This window comes from Chanodichthys erythropterus, chromosome 23 (assembly GCF_024489055.1).
Source record: "Chanodichthys erythropterus isolate Z2021 chromosome 23, ASM2448905v1, whole genome shotgun sequence".
Lineage (NCBI taxonomy): Eukaryota > Metazoa > Chordata > Actinopteri > Cypriniformes > Xenocyprididae > Chanodichthys > Chanodichthys erythropterus.
Window position 1 is genome coordinate 2,059,275 of NC_090243.1, and position 18,909 is coordinate 2,078,183.

The window sequence follows — 18,909 nt, forward strand, 5'->3', positions numbered from 1 at the left end:
TTAGTCAGTGAGCACACATACATATATTAAGAACATTATGTTATGCTTGCTATAGGTCTGTATTAGAGTGCATGTGTATGTATGTTTGAGTTTCTGCGTGTATCTCACCTGTAGCTCTGCCATAATTTTGTCTCCCTCATCCTCTTCCTCAGTGATGGCCGAGGCAGCGATGGGCGGAGGAGTAATGGGTTTGCGCTTCGCCTCTGGAGGTGTTTTTGGTTCAGACTGAGACGCTGTACTGTTGGACTCCTCTTCACCCTCCTACAGAGTATTTCAACAAATTATATTAATATTTTTTAAAATATAATTAATAAGGATGCAACGATAGGATTTTTTGGGGCTGAAAAACACTGCGAGCATCACGTGTGCTTCAGTGTGTGAGGTAAATGAAACACAGACACGCAGAACATGCAGGATTCATATTTAAATAGTCTTTTTGTGGCTTAATATTCACAGACACTAGTCTTTATTACAATTTGATTTAAGTGTACTGACCTACTTTTTATTTATTCATCAAAACTTTGACAAATTCTGTGACATTCCGTGTTGTAGCCTACAGTAAATTCCATTTTTATGACTGGATTCCCGTGATCCTGTCCGCGTTTTCCATGTTGTGAAAATCATAGGCCCCTATACATATTAATCCTTACCAAAGTTACAAAAGTTATTTAGTCAAGAGTAGTGAGTGATTTTTTTTGTCTTTTGTTGTTTGATTACCATTAAAATGCAGATAGCAGCACAGCAGGAATATTAGATTATGGATTAATCTTGGATTATGCAACAGATATTATACAGCTCAGTGTCTTCACACAGTTAATTAATAAACAATTGGCTTGTTATATCACCTTTAGCATGCTATAGCCAAAATGCGATGGTTGTAAATTGATAAAAAATCATCCGATACATCAGTGCATCTCTAATAATTAACATTTTATTTAATTCAATTTTATTTATATATTATAATATTTTATTTTATATTAATAATTATTTTTATAATTATATTTAATTTTATTATTTGGACTCAAGTCAAAGTCTGTCCTACAAATAAATTTATACCGTAACAGACTCCTTCCTGCTGGTGTAAATGACTTCTCCAGAGCGGGTGGTGGTCATCCCAGTGTTGGTGGTGTAGTTTCGTCGAGGTGGGGGTGGAGGAGGGGACTTGTTGGCTTTCTCTGTGGTCTGAAGCTTAACTTTTTCCTGAGTCTTATTCTGTCTTTCTAGGTTGGATTTGATGGATAGGCTGGGCTTAATAGGTCTCTCCAAGGCTGACTTAACTGCCTTCTCTAGAGGTTTGGGAGGTTTCTCTGGAGCAGTCTTAGTAGGTTTCTCAGAGTTTGGCTGATTGTCATCTGCAAAAAGAAAAAATAAGCATAAACATCGCCAAATAGTAGTCTCAAGAGCACTGACATGTTTTAAGGGCTCTTACTTTGTTCTGTTGGGGCTGCTGTAGGTTCATTTTTTTCTATCACCTCCTCCAGGGAGGCAGGAGGAGCAGGAGAGCCCTCAAGTTTGCTGGGCACCTCTAGGTTTGGTATTCCTCTCAGCATGTTGGCTTCTGCTTCCTGGAGCATCCGTTCAAACTCCTGCCCATCATAATGACCAATGTTCTGCCTCTTCTCCTCCCATCCTTTCTCTGCAGCCTGAAGATACCAAACAAAACAGTAAGTAAACAAGAGAATGCACATTTTCAACCAAAGGCCACAATATACTAACTGGTGTGACGTAATTTCCAAACAAAATTTGGCAAGTTTTCGGAAGTTCGAAAAAGCTTGTCAAAGCAAACTTTCCAGAAAAGTTTACTCTGGCTTGTAAACTACCATTGGCCCTTGGAGATTACGTAGTAGCAGAGTTGGGGGTAACGCATTACAAGTAACTTACCTAATCAGATTACTTTTTCAAGTAAATGGTAAAGTAACGCATTACTTTTTCGATTTACAACAAAATATCTAAGTTACTTTTTCAAATAAGTAAAGCAAGTTACGTTTTTCACATTTATTGACTGACAGCTCTCCTGTCCCCATGTTGAGAGAGATAAATTGCAGAGAAATAATAAACAGGCATTGTTTGTGCTGTGTAAACATGATGGTTATTGTAGTTCTAGACTAAATGTGAACATGCATTTACTTATCTCACTTGCATGAAAGTGAGTATTTAGTATTCCTCAAAATGAATAAAAACAGTGAAATGCAAGCTCAGAATTTTATGCAAATCCGTAATAATTAACTATATTAAATTACACAAATATACTTTATGTATTTAATCTCACTTTATTAACCAATGTCTTAACTGCTGACCTTCAATGATCTAATTCAACCATACTATTAAGCGAAAATTACTTTAGATTAGATTTAGTAATAAGAGTGTTTAACTTCCTTCTCCTGTATCCTATTCAGTGTTGCCAACTGCTTTCAATTGAAAGTAGCTAAAACTGGTAGCTAAATGTCACTAGATGACATCATAATGGCAAATTCATTGATCTATAAAAATATGAATATAGATCACTGGGCAAAATAAGAATCTAGATAAGGTTTGTCCAAGAAGATTTGTCCCTAAATATTTGAGAAATGTCTCAAAAGGGACGGGGAAGTCACTAAATCTAGTGACAAAATTGCTAAATTGGTAACATTGATTCTATTCTTCTTTAATCCATAATGGCGGCACAGCTGAAAGGTTGGTTTGAGCAGCGCCCTATACTGTACAGGCGTAAATATGCATTTCCTTCAGCCTGAGGTTTATTCATTTCACTTTTGGTGTGAAAAGGGCCTTAACATTTGCCAAAAATAGAACTTTTTTTGTTGTTATTAAAAAACAAACAAGCAAGCCCAGCCTACGTGAGAAAAAGTAACACAAAAGTAATGTAACACATTACTTTTCATGAAAAAGTAACTAAGAAATGCAATTAGTTACTTTTTTAGGGAGAAACAGAATATTGTAATTCATAACTTTTAAAAGTAAGCTCCGCCTTTTTTGACGTGGAAACCTTCTAATTTCTTCTGTTCGTTTTGGTGAGGTCAGACTCAAGTAAAACATGAACACCCTGGAGAGCTGATTTGTAGTAAAAATGAAGCTGCTTGCTTTAAAGCGATATATTGTATAAAAAACTATATAAATAAACGTGATGTGACTGAATGCACAATACTCACCTCTATTGACACAGCCCTGTTCATGTTCTTGCTGTGGCTTGCTTGGATCTCCTCAATTAACAAGTTTGGAGAAGGACCTTTACTATGAATGTCATTAGCAGAGACTCCATTACTGCTGGTATTTGGTATTTGTGTCTGCTCAAGTGAAGTTTTTTTGAGCTGTTTGGTAGGTGAAGGTGTAGACTCTCGTCTCTGTGCTGCAGGGGGAATGGGTGAAGGTGCTGTTGATTTCAGGGATTGTTGTGAGGCTACAGGAGAGGCCTGGGCATGGTGGATCACCATAGGGCTTGACGACATAACCTCTGATCTCACTATGGAGCTCTGAGGTATGACCGAGGCAGGCTCAAAGGATTCAACGATGGCCGATTCTGCTTTTTCAGAGGCTGGGGTTGAGGGAACAGGGTCAGAGGGATTCAGCAGACTATCTGTGGCACACCTAGAGAACAAATAATTATTGAAACAGAAATCAATGAGAAAAACATTCAGAATAAACTAAAATCTAGTCAAATTTAAAATCACAAACTTATTTTTTATGATTTCTTAATATTTATGAGGCTGCAATGTGCATTTTTTGAAGAATTGAAATCACAGCTGATTTCCTCAGATGGCTATATGGGGTCAATTGCTCAACATTGGTTCAATACTATGTTTGAACAAACAATGGAAGACAGATTATCTGATAATCCTATTGAGGTTTGATCAAACCTGTAACTTGTCCTGCACATTTACAGACATGAATATTATGAGTCCTATATTAGGTTTCTTGTATTTGAAAATAAAATATATTATTATATACATTTTACAAATAAAATATAATATAAAATAAACATACATTTACCATTAAAAAATGTAAATAGGATTAGAAATAAATGTAAAATAGAAATATTTAAAAAAAAAGGTAAAGAAAAGGAGAAAAAGTCTTAAACTTTCATTTCATTAAAATTAATAAAATTAAATAAAAAGGAAATCACAATGTAATTTAATTTAAATAAAATTAATAAAATAAATGTTTTTATAAATTAAAAAAGAAAGGGAAAAAAGAGAAGGACAAAAGGTAAAGAAAAGGTAAAAAAAGTAATTTAATTAAATTAAATTGAATAAAATGTAATAAAAAGGAAATCACAATGTATTTAATTTAAATAAAATTAATAAAAGAAATGTTAAAAAGAAAAATGAAAGGGAAAAAAGAGGTAAAGAAAAAAGTCATAACAATTTAATTAAATTAAAATTAATAAAATAAAAATTACAAAGAAAAAAAAACAAGAAAAAGAAAGTCATAATGTAATAAAATAAAATAAATATTAAAAAAGAAAAAAGAAAGGGAAAAAGAGAAGGACAAAAGGTAAATAAAAACAGAATAATAAAAAGAAAATGTAAAAACGAAAAAATAAAAAGCAAAATGTGTCAATGTAGTTTAATTTTAATGACTTTAAGCAATGGAGCTTTTGTCTGATTTTTGCTCTGCAGATGACAAAAGGGGTGAAAAAATCCCAGTGACTATTACTGAAAGAGGTCTTTTGAACCAGTTAAAAGAGGTCAGTTAAAAACCACCGAGAACAACTTAGCAACCACCTATCAACACCCTAGCAACCACATACCAACACTGTGGCAACAACCGTCAGCACCCTAGCTTTGTAGCCGGTAATATTTTCACACACATTTTCATTAGAACATGTAAAAAGCTGTTTAGTTTTGCAATTACACACAGCGGCTTTAAAATAAAACACAATTTTCTAGAGTGCTGGTAATATTCATTACATTTTCATATTCATAAAACAGCAATAGGCTTGAGTCTGATCGGGTTTGACATGGAAGAGAAAGGAAGAGACTAGTAGCAGATGCTCCAGATCTCTCCTCTGTCTAAACCTATACAGAGTCTCTGCTCAAACATGATTACAATATGAATGAGAGATGCAGAACAGAAACTGCATATGCAATTCCATAAAGTTCCGACGGTACAGATTCCCGGCTGGGATTAGAAAGTGTATACAGTAGGTCCATAAAGTTTGTCATAAAGTCTTTTATAAACCGCAATCTTTTTTATTTGCAAATGAAATGCCTGTCTCAATCTCTGACTCTCTCTGTTTGTACCTGCGAAGGTTTCCGAGTGTGTCCGTGAGGGTTCGGACTCTCTTCAGCATGCTGTCGAGTTTGTGGGGCTCTTCTTTGAGGAACTTTACGGCCTCCACCTCCACCCTGAGCACTGCTCGCATGTGGGCCTGAAGGGCTGGAAACTCTCCTGCAAGAAAAAAAAAAGATGCTTTGCTATTGTTCTGAGAATCATCTTCAGTTAGGAAAACTCCCTGACATTTAAATCTGTTTTTGCATGACTGTTTATGAAACGTAGTTAAGTGGGAGGTTGTTCCCTGGAGGTGTGAAAGGTGAGTTTATTCTGTACAAAGATGCCATTGTAGTACTGTAAGAAAGTGACAAACTGCGTCACAGGCCAAGTCTTGTTGTATCTGTTACCTACAAAGCTGTGATCTTTATCGCAGTGGATCTCTCACAATTCACTCCTCCAGGGACACAGCTGGCCCACAGTTTCTGCAAGTTGCATTACTTTAACATGTGCGGGCAGGTCTAACAACAGAGCATATTCAACTTCCTGTAACTAAGGAAGTCACTGAAACATCTTGAACAACAAGAAAGCAGCTCACTTACTACCAGTTTCCACCAATTATGATACAAAATAGTTTGCCTAAGCTCTTTCAGTGAGTAGTTTTTATTGTACCTTTCAGTCCAGCCAGGTTCTCGCCCACTTTCCTCAGGCTGACAGCTCCCTCCTCTACCTCCTTCAGCGTCACGGCTCTCTGAGACACGGCAGGGCTGGAGTCAGTCCTCAGAGCCTCCACATACTGCTCCAGATCCCTAACCACAAACATACGAGACAGTTATGACACAAATAACACAAATATGCTCATATTTTCACTGATGAGCCATTCCATCCACATAAATTCATGTTCAAGTTATCCAGTGAATATATGAAATGTAACTGTTGTGACACCAGAGGGCAGTGCAGATGTTACTTTATCCTCCTGACAGTGTCTTAAATTTTGCTATGGGAGGAGGAATTTATGTATTTGAGGGCAATTTATTGAGAATTATTACATTATGGCCACTATGATATGCTTATGTTACACCTATACATGTTTATAACAAGTGTTTCTCAGTTATGCAACACATTATTCAAAGGATACTGCTCGTTTTCAAATGTTTTATTAAAGTGCCCCTATTATGCTATTTTAAATGTTCATAATTTTGTTTTGGAGGTTTGCTACAATAGGTTTACATGTATCCAAGGTAAACCCCCCCCCACAAATTTTGCTCATAATATACATTGCAGCATCACCCCTTTTCTCACAGTGTCTGAAATAGTTCAATACAGGATCCTGTCCTCTTTTCCGAGAACCTTCTCTCATCCGATTGGTCAAATGGTCCAGTCTGTTGCGATTGGTCTACTGCTTACAGTGTGTATCGGAAAACTAAATGCCCATTGCATCTGAATTTTCCTTAGCAAACCTAACTTCCTAACCGAACTCTTCCAGGCCTCAAGTACAACTGCAGTGTTTGAGGGCGTCAAAGTAGAAAAAAAGATCTTGATTTTATGTGTTTTTTAGAATTTAAAGGGTTAGTTCACCCAAAAATTAAAATTCTGTCATTAATTATTTACCCTCATGTCTTTCCAAGTCCTTCATTCATCTTCGGAACATAAAAATTAAGATATTTTTGATGAAACCCAAGAGGTATATAACTCATCAATATAATCACCACTTTCAGGGTCCAGAAAGGTACTAAAGACATTGTTAAAACAGTCAACGTGACTTCAGTGGTTCAACCTTAATGTTATGATGAGAATACTTTCTGTGCGCAAAAACAAAATAAAAATAACGACTTTCAACAATATCTTCTCTTCTGTGTCATTCTCATACGCTGTTTACGTTCAGCGCTTCCAGGTTCTACATCAGAATGCCGACTCATTATTGGCCGGCTCCTGCGTCAGCATCACATGCATACATCGTGCTGCTCATGTGAACAGCGTCTGCCAATAATAAACCGCCGTTTAGACGTAACACGGAAGCCTGCACTGCGTTCACTACATCAACTGTGTATGACAACAGTTCAAACTGTTAAATAAAGACGTTATTTTTGTTTTGCTTTTGCGCACAAAAAGTATTCTCGTTGCTTCATAAAATTAAGGTTTAACAACTGCAGTCACGTCGACTATTTCTAACGATGTCTTTAGTACTTTTCTGGACCTTGAAAGTGGTGGTTATATTGCTGTCAATGGAAGAGTCAGATATACCTCTCGGATTTCATCAAAAATATCTTAATGTGTGTTTTGAATATGAGTGAATGTCTTACGGGTGTGAAATGACATGAGGGTGAGTAATTATTGACAGAATTTTTGGGTGAACTAACCCTTTAAATTAAGTGTGATATTTTAATATAACTTAATTTAAATCATTTTAGGTTGAGAACCAGTGGTTTATATTATTTTACAGGTTTCTATTAACCTGGTAAACCTGATGAATTGCTAAAATATAGTTAAATATTATTAATTCATTTATTTAATTTATTAATTCATATTACTATCACAGTAATAAGAAGTTCATTTTTATAACTTTCATTTTTACATTGTGATTTAAACTATGCTTTACTGTATGTTGCAACTCCTAAGAGTTACAGGCTAATTAGCCAGTTTTCAATCCCATTTGGCACTGGGTGAGTGTTAAAGGTGCTAAAGAGGATGTTTTGTTTTATACATTTTTGCAATATTACTTGAAACTGTCTTTACTAACTGATAAAAGACTATTTATTAGGTGCACTGAAAGGAATAATATTAATATACATCATCTGTGCACGAGGTTGGGCCTTAAAAACATCAGCCAATCGTTTACACGATTGGCCCTCTGGCTCGTCAATCACTGCCATGACGTTCCTTGTGAGAGACGAGCGCAGCTGCGCGCTCCAGTAACTTTCCACATTCCACAGGCGCCACATGCAATGTTTTTGTCAGGAGACGGGAGTAACAACTGCAGATTATGAGTTACCTGCGGTGAGTCCGACATAATGAATCCACTAACACGACACAGCGAATGCCGGTGGTAAACACTCATGTTCCAATACTCGTGCACGAGTTTTGGGAGGCGTTCCCTCGAAAGGAAGGGGGGTTGTTCTTACGCATGCGCTCATTTCAAAAACTCAGTAACAGTCTTCGGTTTCTCAGTCGACGAAAATATCCTCTTTATCACTTTTAATTTTGGACCCTGTTATTGTAAGTACAAGCACTAACAAAGGAATAATAATATAATGCTGAAGTGCAGATAATGCAGATTTTATGTTATGATGGTACATTCTTTTTTTCACACTTTGTTTTGAAATTAAATTAAATTGTACATCATATTATCCACATCAATATATAAATGATGTTTAATTTGGTTTATTAGATGAGGCAGTTCTTTCACAAAAAGTAGAAAATGCTGTTTTGATGCCACGTTCCTCAACCGCCACACATGTAAAAGTCAAACTGTCCTTGTTGGCTCAACATTTCACTGCGCACAGGCACCCAGAGTCCTCTGCTGACTGGGCACTGGCATAAAACCAAGGAAAACAAGTGTTAATGCTGCTCCTGATCTCTGGCCAGCGTTAAATCCCACTGAGTTCTGTTTTGCATGTTTAAAGCTGTCTGGAGAACACGCTTGTTAACCAGCTAAATTAAAGCGGGATTTAATTACAGTTTACGTGCAGCAGGGCGGACAGGGCTATAATGAGTTAAAAAAGGAGCTGTAATGAATTGTATAAGGAATGACTGAGAATAAAAGGCATTTGTTCGCCAACAGGAAAGTGAATTTCAGATTCCCCAGAGAGAGAGAGAGAGTGTTCTTGTATATGGTTTATGAAGACACAAGTGTTTATAATGACATGGGTATTATACTTCCTCGTAAATCAAATGGCTTAAAAAATATACTAAGTAGTTCCTAAAATGCCAAATGTTTTCTGTGATGTGTAAGTTTAGGGGTAGGGTTAGTGTAAGGGGATATAATATAGAGTTAAAAACCATTATAAAACCATTGCATCTATGGAGAGTCCACATAAACCACATGTGTGTGTGTGTGTCGTACCCCAGTTGTGTGAGAACTCTTTCCTGCATGCTGAGATATCGGTGTCTCTCTTCCTCTACCAGCGTCCTCTGTTTCTGTGTCGGATCGTCCTGTCGTCTCAGTATTTCGGCCAGCTTCACACTGATCTCTTGCTCTGCATGCTTTATCTGAGCACGCACACACTCCTGATTCTGAAGCTGAAAACACACACATAACCATTTACTACAGCATACACTATCATTCAAGTTTGGGGTCTAAGATTTTCTAAATGTTCTGAAAGAAGTCTCTTAGGCTCACCAAGGCTGCATTTTATTTAATCAAAATTGTCAAATATTGTACAATTTAAAATGAATGTTTTCTGTTTTAATATATGTATCTGTTAGATTTCTTTTTATTCTTCTTCTTCTTCTTCCGCTCTTGAAGTCTATGGCAGCCCATAGAACTGCTTGTGGGAAAGTTGTGAAATTTGGCACACAGTTAGAGGACAGTCTGATCTTTGTCCATAGCAAATTTGGAGTCTCTAACTCAATCCCTCTAGCGCCACCAGCTGTCCAAATTTGCACTTATATTTATGCTAATAACTTTTGAACCGTAAGGGCTAGAAACAAAATTTTTTCCTCTGATTCCTTGGGCCAAGCCGATTCAATTTTCATGCTTGCGAAAATAGACATAAGGCTGTATCTCCGCAACGCTTTATCATATTCAGACCAAACTTGGTACATGTCATCACACGCATGACATGAGGCATCATGCAGTGTTTCGGCGCAGCGCCACCTACTGGTGCAGAAATATGGAAAATGGCTATTTTTGCTTATAACTTCTGATGGGTTTGTCCAAAAATCATAAATTTGGTCTCATTGGATTCGGGCATCATGCCGAGTTGAATGATAACCAATTTTCCCATATCGGACATTTTGGCCGTCGGCCATTTTGAATTTTGTGCTAAAATGCTGTATTTCACAAAACTCGGTATGGGTCATCAGCACAATGCCCTGAAGGAGCCTGAGAAGTTTCGCACCAGCGCCACCTTGTGGTCAAAAGTTATAACAAAATTTACTAAAATGCTCATAACTTTTGACTATTTTAACTCATTGTAATGAAGTCTCAGTTGATGCCTTGGGCCATGCCGAGAACACAGATATCAAATTTGCCATAGTCGGCTGAACTTCCTGTCCGCCATATTGTTTTTCTTTAAAAACCTACTTTTTCGAACTCCTCCTAGACCGTTGCTCCGACTTTCACCAAAATCGAACCTTATCATCATCAGACCATGTGGACAAAAAGTTATGGATTTTTTTAGATAGATAGATAGATAGATAGATAGATAGATAGATAGATAGATAGATAGATAGATAGATAGATAGATAGATAGATAGATAGATAGATAGATAGATAGATAGATAGATGTTTATTTCATTCATGGATTTTTTTTTTTCCAAAAAATCTTACTTCATCATCTTCATATATATAATTTATAAAACCATGATGAAAAGGAGGCAGGATGTACTTTTTCTTATATTTCCTGCCCCCTCTTTATATTTCCTGCCCCCTCAAGTCGATACGTCAAACCGTTTTCGTATACCGGAGCAACGAATTTGAGGCATGATGCAAAACACACTCTTGAAGCTGTATCTCTGCAATGCTTTGGCAGATTGACACCAAACTTTGCATCATTCACCATCACCTTACTTTGACTATATCACATTAATTTGGTCACAGTGCCACCTATTGGTTGAAAGTGATGAACCAGTAAATCCTCAATTTTTATCATTTTTCAGCTTTTTTGCCTAAAATGAACTTAATGGGTCTTTAATTGCTCACTGTTGCAGTTAGTCTGATGCTCCTGGCCATGTTGGCTGACTTACTGTGCCATTTTTGTGCCTGGCCCCATAATTGCTATATTTTAAAATGTATTCCTCTGAATTTTCAGCATCCATTACACCAGTCTTCTGTGTCACGTGATCCTCAAGAATCAGAAACATTTCTCATAATTGTCAGTGTTGAAAACAGTTGTGCTTTGATGAATAGAAAATTCAAAAGAACAGCATTGCTTTAATATAGAAACCTCTGTAACATTATAAAAGTCTTTACTGTCACTTTCGATCAATTTAATGCACCTTTGCTAAATAAAATTATTATTAAAAAAAATAAAAAATCTCACTGACTTCTGTACAAAACTGTATAATTATTTGAATGTAAAACTGCAAAAATTATTTTAAAACTCTAAATGTAAAGAAAAAAAGAAATGATTGCATGATTCATCAGCACACATTATTTTTAAATCGTTTTTTAACATTTACTTTTGGCTGTTATATAAAAGTCAGAAGTAAGAAGTAAAATATTACCCAATAATATCAAAGCCCACTTTTTACAATCCAATCAAATCCTAATGGCTAAAAAATTAAGTCTCCCCATATTTTTTTTTTGCTCTGAATATTAAGATTTACTCATATTACACTGGTTAAATGGGGTATGAATGTTGTTTCATGTTATTTTCAAGATAAAGTGAAAGTGAAGCAAGGCCAAGTATGGTGGAGTTCATGCTCTGCATTTCACCCATCCAAGTGCACATACACAGTACTGAACACACACACACACTATACTAACTATATACTACACTATACTACACACTATAACTGCAGATTTCTCATTATACTAACTGACTGACACTTTTATTACCTGTAGTTGTCTGATATGTTGCAGTTGGAGGCGGAGCTCAGAGACATTCCTCCTGAACAGGTGAAGGTTAACATGCAAGGGGGCGGGACCTAGTGGTGGTGTAGGGGCGGGGCTATGCTCAGGAGGTGCTGCAGCAAGTTTTGGTGGTAATACTGGAGAACCTCCTAAACAAAACATAAAAACACACACACAGACACACACAAAAAACATGAAGTACTTTCATGGTCTGTGTGGTAAGAAGGTGCCAAAGTCAGACTGTGCACTCAAATGTAAGTGTGGGACAGTTATGCAGACAGGTTCCTGGAAAAACTGTGACAATTCAAGTTTTATAGATTGTAAACATTTGAAAAGGGAGTTTAATCTTTGTCTAGCTCAAAAATAATGGTTGATTTAATCAATTTGAGTTCTTAAACAAATATATTGGCACTAAGCTTAAGGATATGTGATATTTGTTGTTGCTGTACCCATATTTGACCAGAACACTTACATTACAAACTCCACTGAGCACATCTGATAAACACACATTCAGCAATTCAGGTCAGTTCTTCCAAAAGTACAAATTTATGTGAGTGTGCAAGACAGCGCGTAGACATGTTTGTTCTTTTGCGGCTTATGCTGTCTGAGGGACTCGTTCTCTTTGTTCATGGCAGTGTGTATGTGTGGATAGAGTGGGAGAACTTGTGGCAGGCAGCATTTCTGAGTGACAGATGAATGGGAGAGGCAGGATTGTTGGGATGCATTTACAGCCGTTGCATTACAATCTGCTGCTGTAAGAGCCACCAAAAACACACACAAACATATGGGTCTGAGGGTCCGGGAGGGACGGAAAAAAGGAAATTACCTGTGCTAGATGTGCTGTGAGCCGGAGATCCGGACTTTACAGGTTTCTCACTGGAAGAATGGGAAAGATATCAAATGACTGAATGCATATACACACAGATAAAATCACTAAACAAATCATTTGTAGTTAGTCTTTGTTACAGTGGCACAGGCATCGCCATTCATACAGGCACCAGTTACAGTGAGGATGAGTAGTCAATTTAGTTCATGCACAGTTAGTAGTCATCTTACCCACCAAGTCTTTTTCAAACACCCAGTGTCTGATTACCACCACCATTATTCCATTATAGCCCTCCTATTTTCTTTTCCTATTTGATTTGGGAAACGTTGTGATATTCTGGGAACTACATTACCCAGCCTGCCTTGCTTACCTGGGGTGTTCCTTGTTGCTGTTAGTGCTGTGGCTCTTTAAGAGAGCGTGCTGCACAAGACCAGTCAGACTGGCTATTTGCTCCTCCATGGCCTTCATTCTCTCTCTGTAGAGAGATAGAGCATATTGCACTCTTACTACTGATGGAGTGTGTGGGGGAGGACGAGGGGAAAGCATATTGAAATAACAGTGTACCTCATGAGATGGCTGAGTTACCTAAGGCTTTTTTACTCTAATTACCCATTAATAAAAAAAAGACAGTTCTGTTTTCCGGATGCTAATGACAACATTGATAATAATAAGAAATGTTTCTTGAGCCTTAAATCAACAAAGGATCATGTGACACTGGAAATTCAGCTTTGCATCACAGGAATAAATTACACTTTAACAGTTAACAGTTATTTAGAAACTGTAATTTTAAAGCGTAATGATTCACAATATTACTGTTTTACGACATGTTTGATCAATTAAATGCAGCCTTGATGCACATTAAAAATAAGACACTTTAAAAATAAATTTAAAAATCTAACCGACTCCAAACTTTAATGGTAGATTAATGGTAACATTTTAAAGGGTTAGTTCACCCAAAAATGAAAATTCTGTAATTTATTACTCACCCTCATGTCGTTCCACACCCGTAAGACATTCGTTCATCTTCGGAATACAATTTAAGATATTTTTGATAAAATCTGATGGCTCGTGAGGCCTGCAGTAGACTTTCAAATGCCCAGAAAGGTACTAAAAACATATTTAAAACAGTTCATGTGACTACAGTGGCTCAACCTTAATGTTATGAAGGGACGAGAATACTTTTTGTGCGCCAAAAAAAACTAAATAACAACTTTGTTCGATATTGTTGAATAAAGTTGTTATTTTGGGTTTTTTTGGCGCACAAAAAATATTCTCGTCCCTTCATAACATTAAGGTTGAACCACTGTAGTCACATGAACTGTTTTAAATATATTTTTAGTACCTTTCTTGGCATTTGAAAGTCTAAGTTAACTTGCTCTCAATGCAGACCTCACTAAGCCATCGGATTTCATCAAAAATATCTTAATTTGTGTTCTGAACATGAACGAATGTCTTGCAGGTGTGGAACAACATGAGGGTGAGTAATTGATGACAGAAATTTCATTTTTGGTTGAACAAACCCTTTAATGGTAGTGTATGCTCTCATTCATAATATGGTAACCTTATATGAAATTGCACAGGTAAAAAAATATATTCTTGGAAATATATTCACTGCATTTAAATAACGAATCACTTCCTTAATTCAAGGTTAATTTTAACTGCAAAAAGCATTAAGCAAAAGGGAGTATGATCTGGACTCCTGCCTGTAATCTTTGTTCAAAAAACAAAATAATACATCAATACATCACAATCATTAACTTGTCACACCAAGTGATTAATTAACTAAACACCCATTCTCATAGGACGCTGCCCATTTGGCCTTTCTGTGCCAATGCACACACTGTTCAAACCACTATTTCTTTGCACTACAAGATAATGTAAGAAACGTCTGGCCTGCATGTGCTCTGCTCTGTAAAAACAGTTTAGCATGTTGACTCTGTGTATTGACTGTTCTCTGCTAGCAAGTACATCGCCAAGCACAATAAATCTGACTTACAGGGCACATACAAGGGTACTATTAAGTCCACTTAACCAACAAAGTAAAACAAAGCTGACTGAAATACAGTTCAAAGTCTTTTTGTGAGTTACGTAAGGCTATATTCTTGAAAACAAACCCAGCTAAATAATTTATGTGAGCATAATAACTAGTGCTGTCAAATCGATTAATTGTGATTAATCGCACCTAACATAAAAGTTTGTTTACATAATATATGTGTGTATATATTATTATATTTATAATTTTTATATATATATATATATATATATATATATATATATATATATTAGTATACTATTATATATGATAGTACATATATATTCTATATATGGGTCATTGACGAATAAGGATTTTAAAAGTGTAAAAAAAATGGAGATATAATTATTTTTTTTTAATTATATTTTTAAGTTTTATTAAGTGTTAACAATGAGATTATGTGTTGTTGTTGTTTATATATATATATATATATATATATATATATATATATATATATATATATATATATAATCCATTAACACTGCTTTTGTCATTTTTGACAAGATGGACAAAATTTGTCACCATAAAAGTCAAAATTTCGGTTTTACCAAATTACACTTTTGGTTATACTGAATGACGATATTTTCAAACAATGCTAACAGGCTGATATCTAGATAGGAAAAGTACAATCAAACATTTTATATTTAGAACATTTTTTTAAATTTTCCAACATTTTCCATGTTTTATAGCGGTTTCGGGAGAGGCGCATGAGCAAGTGAAAACAGTTAAGAGAGAGTTAGTTACTTTGCTTCACGACCATGTGGTCATTTTTCAGGTTTCTGAATAATGTCACATCCTGTCACATGATATTGACTGCATGACTTGATCCAAAATGGAACCCTTTATATTGGTTACTCCGAATGACATCAATGAAATGAATTTTTCCGGACATTCTTTCTCATAACAAAGCATTGACTTCTACACATAATTTTAATACCATTTTGCATGTTGATATATGATGTTATAAAATCAAGCCAGAATAAAAAATATATAAATTTATTACATTTTAAGATATTTTAATCATGAATTAAATGTCTGTATTGGCCTTTGGACGGTTAAACCAAATGACCTTTTGACACTTTAAAATCTTTAAAATACCTTTACATGTAGCAAAATATAATTAAAACCTTTTGGATTCAATAAAAGAGATCTAGTTGTACTACCTTACATACTATAGGTGTCACATCTTTGTTTTCTATTATTATTAAGGCCTTTGGACAAAAAAATGACCCATAACATCATTGACCCATATATGTATATACACATACTGTACACTTATATTTATACATGTATATTTATGTGTGTGAGATTTTATAATATATATACACACATATATTATGTAAGCAAACTTTTATGTTTGTTGCGATAAATCATGATTAATCGATTTGACAGCACTAATAATATGGCTGCTAGTATTAAAATGAGACATCATCAATGTATTTTGGATGCAGTTAGGGAATGACATGATGCAGTGGAAGACAACATGACAACAGATGCAGAGTTAGAATATGAACATGTAATGGATGCTAATGTATCCTGTTAGTTATTTCCATGCTCAGATATCCCCATTCGCTCTTAAAGATTGACTCACCGTGTCTGAGGGTCTGTCGACGGGGCCAGAGGATTGTGAACCTGAAGATCCGGAGTGGCCGGGGACCCCATGCCACCCCTTGTCTTTACCATGGTATCCATTGTGACAGGAGCCTCCTTCCTAAATGATTGTCTGACAGGTGAGGCCCTCTCCAGAGTCATGGAACTCTGCGGTTGGCCTGTGTGAATGTCCATCATTCGCATCTCGCCCATCCGGTGTGGGGAAGAGGGCGGGGTTTTGGAGCCGAGCATGGGAAGCTGGCTATCCGTGTACTTCCTACTTTTCTGTCGGAAGAGTGAATGATGGTCCATGGGCTCCATGGGAACGCCGGGGTTACTGTAAGAGCGTATGGTGGCACGGTGGTAGGCGTGGTCTACTGCATCAGGGGGCAGGGCCTGATGATGTAACATATAAGGATCAGCATAATGACTTTCGGCTCGGGAGGGCAGCGACATGCTCTTGGCAGCTACGTCCTCGTCCGGTTTTACATCACGCCGCTCGAGGATGGCGCTTGGGCAGGGGGAGGATGCGCGGGCGGGTGTGGGGAGTGTGTGTCCGGCTCGCTCACGTGGCATTGTGGCAACCCCACCGCCTGAGGTGCGTGGACCGAAGGGGATACGAGACGGGGAGGGGGGCAATGCATGAGGTGTGGTAGGGGACATGGAGCCCTGCATGTGGGGTGGAGGAGGACCCATCGGGGGCTGCCGGAGAGGATGACCATCCCGTCCAGCATACATCATTTCCCTGTGAACCTGAATGAGAGAAAGGACATAAGATTTCTCATTAAAGGAGAGCAAAACATTTCAAATACAGCTGAAGTAAAACAACATAAACCAGCCTAAGCTGGTCTTAATTGGTCTTTCAGCCAGCTTAAGATGTTTTTCAGCAGGGAAAACAAAGATATGTTCAAATTACATATACTGTATTCATATGTGATGTGAATACAAAAGGTTCATTGTATTTGGTAACATGCATGGCCACAATTTGGCTTATGCAGACAAAAAAAAAAAAAAAAAAAAATCAAATCAATTATAAACTGAAGAACCTACTTGCTGAAACCACATGCAAATTATATTTCTGACAATATTTCTACATTTAGAACCATAAACAAGTATGTAATCTCAAAAAAAGAGGTTATTAGAAAAAATACACTCTAAAAAATGCTGGGTTAAAAACAACCCAAGTTGGGTTAAATATGGACAAACCCAGTGATTGGGTTGTTTTAACTCAGTGGTTGGGTTAAATGTTTCACCCAACCTGCTGGGTAGTTTTATTTAACTCAACTATTGTTTAAAAATGACTATATGGCTGGCTTAAAATGAGCCAAAAATATGTTGGAAATTAAAAATCAGACCCATAATTACTAGAGGCAACAATAATATCAAAAGGTAAACATTCATTAAAAATCAATTTAATACATGTTTATTATTTAATTATTATTAACTAAACATATTAATAAATGTTAATTTCCAACCTATTTTGTGTTCATTTTAAGTGATCAATAAAGTAATTTTTAAACATTAGTTGAGTTAAATAAATCTACCCAGCAGGTTGGGTTTAAGATTCAACCCAACAGCTGGGTCAAAACAACTCAATCGCTGGGTTTGTCCATTTTTAACCCAGCTTAGGTTGTTTTTAACCCAGCATTTTTTAGAGTGTACACTAAAAGTACATTTACATGGTTTGAAATCAGTCTTAATACTAAAATAACACTTGTTAATTTAGTATTAACATTATTTATATACTATTATAGTATTTTGTAATATTGTAGCTTTTATTTTACTTTTATTTTCATTTTAGTTTGTCTTAGTAATTTCATCATTTTATTATTGTATTTATTTGATCCTACTTAGCTTTCATTCATTTTTATTTCAGTTTTATTTGAGTTAGTTGACAAGGCAACGTTTCTCATTTTCATATACGTTTTTAATCTAAATTTTATATTTTATTTTAGCTTTATTTCAGTTAGCGAAAACAATTTTTAACAACACTGATGAATGAATACACATAAAAATGAGGGTCCATGTGAACTAGTTCTAGCTTAGAAAGACTTTTTTGTTCAGCCATCACAGTGAGAAAAGAGTGTTACATTTCCATCTCACATGTGAAATGAAAGGGCTGAGAGAAGTCAAAGAAAGAAAGACTGAGAGCCCATGGAATTCATGATTTAAAAAAAAAAAATTCTTCTTGGATCAAATAATATGTCATTGTTCTCCAGCTAAATTCAGAGCACCTGTAACCTTTTTTTTTTTAACAGGCAGCACGCATGGGCAGCCTGACCTGACCACCCAAGAAGGTCCCACGGAGTAGACTAATCACACTAATACGCTTCAGATGGAATATATTTTGGAAAGAAAAAAAGAAAACATGCAAGTATCTGTGTATTTGTGCATCGAGACAAGTGGTTATGGTTCACATACATCCCACAATGTACTTAAAAGGCAGAAGTGAGTATAGTATTGCATTAATCAGATGTCTGCATCTATAAAACAATGCTACTGGTTTAATCTATAAGTAAT

At 36.1% G+C, this 18,909-nt stretch overlaps 1 protein-coding gene across 10 annotated transcripts in view; it reads right to left on the bottom strand.

The window, feature by feature from the left end:
* The window catches only part of si:ch211-285f17.1 (sickle tail protein homolog), a 176,234-nt gene that overhangs the window by 7,585 nt on the left and 149,740 nt on the right, over positions 1 to 18,909 (bottom strand). For 9 of the 10 annotated variants that reach the window (XM_067378546.1, XM_067378543.1, XM_067378544.1 and 6 more), the window contains 11 exons: positions 16,391 to 17,142; positions 13,138 to 13,242; positions 12,768 to 12,817; positions 11,927 to 12,090; positions 9,269 to 9,444; positions 5,878 to 6,014; positions 5,238 to 5,385; positions 3,147 to 3,582; positions 1,430 to 1,643; positions 1,057 to 1,352; positions 109 to 261 (listed from right to left, as the gene is read on the bottom strand). In XM_067378546.1, coding sequence (XP_067234647.1) covers positions 109 to 261; positions 1,057 to 1,352; positions 1,430 to 1,643; positions 3,147 to 3,582; positions 5,238 to 5,385; positions 5,878 to 6,014; positions 9,269 to 9,444; positions 11,927 to 12,090; positions 12,768 to 12,817; positions 13,138 to 13,242; positions 16,391 to 17,142 — 2,631 coding nt within the window. The remainder of the gene's footprint in view (positions 1 to 108; positions 262 to 1,056; positions 1,353 to 1,429; positions 1,644 to 3,146; positions 3,583 to 5,237; positions 5,386 to 5,877; positions 6,015 to 9,268; positions 9,445 to 11,926; positions 12,091 to 12,767; positions 12,818 to 13,137; positions 13,243 to 16,390; positions 17,143 to 18,909) is intronic. The other variant, XM_067378545.1, reaches the window with a different exon arrangement.